This window comes from Salvelinus namaycush, chromosome 6, assembly GCF_016432855.1.
Source record: "Salvelinus namaycush isolate Seneca chromosome 6, SaNama_1.0, whole genome shotgun sequence".
Taxonomy (NCBI): Eukaryota; Metazoa; Chordata; class Actinopteri; order Salmoniformes; family Salmonidae; genus Salvelinus; species Salvelinus namaycush.
Genome location: NC_052312.1, coordinates 48,339,536 through 48,345,535, shown reverse-complemented (window position 1 = coordinate 48,345,535; position 6,000 = coordinate 48,339,536). Strand labels below are relative to the sequence as shown.

Genomic DNA, 6,000 nt, shown 5'->3' with positions numbered 1-6,000 from the left:
AACACGTACGTGCACTGCACACACATTCTGTGCAGTTGTTAAGAGGGACAAAGCATTGCTGGGAGTGTTGAGAATATAATGGTGCACAGACACAGACAGAGACACCAGTACACACACACACACACACCCTCCCCCCACACACTATAGCCATGCAGTATCTACTGCCGGGATGTGTTTTGTTCTGTGACTGTTGCAGTGGTGTTGAGGTGTGTGAGCTGACACATAAATGCTTGTGTTTCTCACAGCTTTTATCACCATCACCTAGCTGCCTGCCGTCACAAACCGGGAGACGAAACAGAACGGGTCACACCTGCAGGGGCAGAGGGGTGGAGAGTTGGGGAAGGGGAATGCCACAGACCCAGACCAGGTTTACTATAGAATTACTTTAGCAGTGACAGGATCTCTCACAGACCTGCTTTACTAGAAAGCCATGTTTTCAGATTTCCATATGGGCCAGGTTTCTAGTCTGTGACATTCAATCAAAACCCGTTTTTTCTAGTTTGTTGGACAAGTCAAAAACAAATGTCATTCTTTATTTGCTGTGAAATTGATATGTTTGGACTCCTGCACTCCATAGAAGTGCAGTAAAACAAACATTTATTCAATGAAACATGCCTTTTAGAAAACAATATACATGTTTAACTAATCCTGAATGCCAGCTCACTGCTTTTCATTGGATAGGGGGTTAGATAAATGCTTAATGGTGTTCATTTTGAAACCAGGTTTGACCAGAGATTACCTGCTGAGTTGCATGCTATGCAGTTTGTCTGTAACTGCATGGGGTAGAGAAGAGGGTAAGCATGTGTGAGTCTGTTAATGTGTCACACCTCTAGAGTAAGGGGGCTGGGGCTGACCAGTGACTGCAGAAGGAAAGAAAGAAAAACAAAAGAGAGAGACTAGAGGAAGACGGAACCATGTGCACAGGATTCTCTTCTATTTCACAGTACTTCAACGTTGCTCAGTTCACTCCCTCCCCCCTCTCTCTCATACACACTCCCCCTCTCTCTCGCTCAGCTGCTCTCCCTCCCCTCCTGTGGATGGTGTAGCTCTCTCTCTCTCCCTCTCTGTCTGGCGGAGCCGTGGACAGGATTGGAGGCTAGTAGTGAGTGACTGCGGAGAGAGAGAGAGACTGAAGAGAAGAGAGCAGAGCAGAAGAGAGATCTATAGTAGCAGTATCTCTGCTGGATACCTCTTCAATATTTCAATCAGAATTCTTCCTTGACCAGCTCGAGCCTCACACTTCCCACCGGACCCCCCATCACCCAACCCTTAGGAGGGGGACATATTAACAGCACAGAGGGTTTACCACCCCGGACCTCCACACAGGGAGCCATGTGATACCCCCTTGCTCTGCTGAAATCCCCCCAAATCGGTGCTCTGAATCGGGATTGAAACCAAGGATTGTATTCCCCCTGCCTGAAACCCCCTCCTGGGTTTGTGGATCTTCTCTAACTGCAGGAGGAGGAAGGGAAGGGAGGGACAGCCAGGTCTCTGTATACCCGGTTGGGAGACACTCTTCTCTGGGCAAGTGTGGGGTGTGTACCCCCCTTGGGCTGGAGGCCAGCGCTCCAGCACCATGGATTACCTACCTGGGATTGTACTGTTGCTGCTGTTCTGCGGGGCGGTGGTGCCGGGGCAGGGGGAGCCCAAGCACAGCGTCCCCAGGTTAAAGCTCTCCTACAGGGGTAAGTGTGTATGTTCTCTCTCCCCCCATGGCTCTCTGGTTCTTTCTCTGGTTCTTTCTCTGGTTCTGCTACAGCCGCCAGCATGGCTCCAGGAGATATTACGTGTGCTGTCTGAGTTACTCTTCCTCTTTGTGTGCACTCTCTCCTTTCTTTCTTTCTTTCCCTCTCACTCTTCAGTGTATCTTCCTCTCTGTCTGCTCATCTATCTACGTATCTCTTTTCTCAATAATTTCTCTCTAAATCTTCAATTCTCTCAATCTTTTCTCTCTCTCTCTCTCTCTCTCTCTCTCTCTCTCTCTCTCTCTCTCTCTCTCTCTCTCTCTCTCTCGCTCTCCTGCTTCCCCTCTCTTTATTTCTCTCTCTCCCACTTAGAATAATGCCTTCTCCTTACCCTTAGATTGTATTCTCCTTACGGTCAGATTGTTTCCATATGCGGACAGGGGGCTTAGTTAAATGTATGTATTGGCCCTCGCATATATTTTCCCCTTCCACTGTCCCCTTCAGAACTACCGCTGCACTGCCGTGAAACACATAAATACACACACACACACACACACACACACACACACACACACACACACACACACACACACACACACACACACACACACACACACACACACACACACACAGAGGCGCACATGTACGCATAGACACGAACAAGCACACACACACACACACACACAGACATGCGAATTCTGTACACACACAGTTTAAGGGGGTAATCCGGTCTCCCTAGTTCTCATTAACCCCAAAATCGATTTACCAGCTATTCTCCAAAGTCAACAAGTACTTCTGCTTCTGCTTAGGAGAAAGTCTGCACGCACACACACACACATCTTACTGTTTTAACAGATATACTGCATATGGAAAAGATATGCACTGGATTCAGGGGGTTGTTCAGGGCACACCACTCAGAATATTCATGACCGACATGATGTCTCTATGATATAGAATAAGATCCCCTATGGACTACACCCAGGTGATGTTATCACTCACCAGTCACACATCTGGCCGGGTACCGTTCATACGGTGCTCGTGTGAGCTTTTGTCGGGCGAGTCAACATGTTATTCTGCCTTCCCTCTGTGTTATTTTGAGGTAGAAGACTGTGGAGAGACCTCAGAGCCGGCTCTCTCCTCTCTCTCTCACACCCTAGACTAAATCAAGCTCTTTGTAATGGCAGACCTTTCATCTCGGGACTTAAATAAACCACAGACATTTTTGGCATATTTTGGGACGTTTCGTTTAATGTCGGTCGTCTGAGAGGCGAGCTGTTGCGGTTCCTTGTCCAAAACATGACCAAAAGTACACGGCTAGAGAGCTGTGTGGTATCTCCGTTTTCTCTCTCTCTCCTTTTCTCTCTCTCTCCCCGCTCTCTCTCTCTCCCTCTCCTTTTCTCTCTCTCTCCCCGCTCTCTCTCTCCTTTTCTCTCTCTCTCCCCGCTCTCTCTCTCCTTTTCTCTCTCTCTCCCCGCTCTCTCTCTCTCTCCCTCTCCTTTTCTCTCTCTCTCCCCGCTCTCTCTCTCTTCGTCTCCTTTAAAAAATATACATTCCTAAAATGTACAAACATAGGCAATTTGTCCTTTTTTCTCAGGCTGGGAATAAGGTTAGGTTGTGGAGGCCTGTAAGGCCTGTATGAACATGACATAACATTATTTTTAATCAGAGACTAAATAACATTTATCAGCAGTTTTGTAATCAAAGTATACATTTAGCAGACACTCTTATACAAAGCGACATACCGGAGCCATCAGGGTCAAGTGCCTTGCACAAGGCATCAATAGATGGTTCACTTAGTTGGCTCTGGGATTTGAACCAGTGACTTTTCAGTTACTGGCCCAACGCTCTTAACCACTGGGCTACCATTATATGGCTATACAGGATGTATAAGTATACATGCACTTATTAGTGGTATGTACTGTAAGACCCTGGTCTGTCTCTAGGGGGCACTATGTTGAAGATGTTTCTCTGTGCAGTCAAGGGTCAAGTAGTGTGCTGTAAAAACCGCCGTAAAACTCAGCTCCACCTGCACCGCCACCGCGTCACATCCTCCCGACGTAACAATCTACACCAGGAATGGCCCAGAGGCATCATGGGAAAATGTGTTTTGCTTCATTAAAACGGTTCCCAAGATTGAGCCATCTGTCTGTTGACTAGAACAACAATACTGGTCTTCTCTGATCTCCCCCACTTGTTTTTCTGACAGGACGCCATGTTGCTGTCTGACAAGGGAGGAAAGATGTGTCATTGATGAAAGGTGTCATTAGGTGATACAAAGCTGAACTGCATTGTATACAGTGGGTGATTGAAATGTGTAGTCAGACCAACCAAAGCACATCAATAGCTGTCTGTCTGTCACTCTGTCTTTAAGGTTCTTGCTGCAGCTTGGTGTGTGTGACGACTCAACACCATCTCTCTGGTGATTTCCTCTACAGACTGAAAGTGGCATGTGTGTATTCAGCCAGGGTGGGATGTGTCAGATCTGACACAGACACAGATAATTACACACCTGGCTGAATGTGATGACGAGTGTGTGTCTGTGTGTGTGTGTGCGCATGTGTTTGTGCGCAGTGTGTGTGAGTGTGTGCGTGTTTGTGCGCAGTGTGTTTGTGAGCAGTGTGTGTGTGTTTGTGCGCAGTGTGTGTGTGTGTGTGTGCTCTTGTGTATGCTCATACGCATGAGTATGTGTGTGTGTGTGTGTGTGTACATGTGTGCGTCTCAGAGGTAGAGGGGTCCACAGGTGTTGGATGGCTCTCTTGATGCCTGTCGTCTGAAACCTTTCTGTTCACACCCACACGTTGGCTGATGGAGAGAGGGAGAGAGGGAAGAGGGAAAGGAGGAGATGAGAGAGGGAGGGAAGCGTTGCTTTAATGAAGGGTGCTGGCAGACTTACAGTAGACTAGGCGGGAGAGAGACTGGTTGTTAAGTGAAGTACCATTCATTCTCTCTCCCTCTGTGAATCTGGCATAGTAATTAAGTCAAATAAACGACGAGGAGGAATTCTCCAGTGAAGGACAGTCAAACGAGCACAGAGTAAACATTTTCCCAGGAGAAGGATCATCAAGCGAGAGGAGAGCTCTTTCCCCAAGGAGGGATATTCAGACAAGTGCAGGACAGTAGTTTGTGTCCCCGGGAAGGACAGTCAAACAAATGCGGAATGAGCAGTTTTTGTAGGAAAATAAGAACGGAGAAACTAAAGCACATTGAGTGACCTTTCTCCTGGGATGGCTGGCGAAGCGAGTCCAGAGTGAATGATTTCCCTGTGGGGTGAGACATTCCCAGTGAAGGATCTGTTCTCAGAGGGCCAGAGTAATGATCAGAGTTAATTATTTTTTTCTCCCTCAAGTAACTGGAGATTAAGTCCAAGTTGATCGTTTACAGTTTCTTAAATAACGTTGCTTAGATTGTCGATAGGACACAACTAGGCCCAAGCATTGAATGGATCATGAGACAAAGCAAGTCACAGTTAGCCAAATATGAATTCTAATGCTCAATGTCATTGAATTGATTATGCTCTAACGCATATCAAGGTATAGGTTATTACAGCATTGTCTTTCACACAGCAGTGCAACCTGGACATACTGTACCTGGACATACTGTACTGTATTACGGTCATCCCAGTAGTATTCAACCTGGGAAACACTGACCCCTGCAGGTTACAATAAGCACACACATTCAAGTTTCATGTTTTATTAGTCATAGACAATATGACCAAAAGTAAGTGGACACATGCTCGTCAAACATCTCTTTCCAAAATCATGGGCATTAATATGGAATTGGTCTTCTCCCCCTTTGCTGCTATAACAGCCTCCACTCTTCTGGGGAGGCTTTCCACTAGATGTTGGAACATTGCTGCGGGGATTTGCTTCCATTCAGCCTCAAGAGCATTAGTGATGTTGGGCGATTTGTCCTTGCTCGCAGTTTGCTTTCCAATTCATCCCAAAGTTGTTTGATAGGGTTGAGTTCAGGGCTCTGAGCAGGCCAGTCAAGTTCTTCCACACCGATCTCGACAAACCATTTCTGTATGGACCTCACTTTGTGCACAGGGGTATTGTAATGCTGAACCCGGAAAGGGCCTTCCCCAAACTGCCACAACGTTGGAAGCACATTGTCTAGAATGTCATTGTATGTTGTAGGGTTAAGATCTCCCTTCACTCGAAGTAAGGGGCCTAGCCCGAACCATGAAAAATAGCTCCAGACCGTTATTCCGCCTGGTATTGCACATCTTAGGCTTGTGAGCGGCTGCTTAGCCATGGAAACCCATTTCATGAAGCTCCCGACGAACAGTTACTGTGCTGACGTTGCTTCTAGAGGC

At 47.0% G+C, this 6,000-nt stretch overlaps 1 protein-coding gene across 1 annotated transcript in view; it reads left to right on the top strand.

Moving 5' to 3' along the window:
• The first annotated feature begins 1,084 nt into the window (after window positions 1–1,084).
• Window positions 1,085–6,000, top strand: part of LOC120050122 (semaphorin-3ab-like) — a 59,370-nt gene continuing 54,454 nt past the window's right edge. Inside the window, exon 1 of the mRNA XM_038996768.1 lies at window positions 1,085–1,685. Within this exon, the coding sequence (XP_038852696.1) occupies window positions 1,577–1,685 (109 nt within the window). The 5' untranslated portion in view covers window positions 1,085–1,576. The remainder of the gene's footprint in view (window positions 1,686–6,000) is intronic.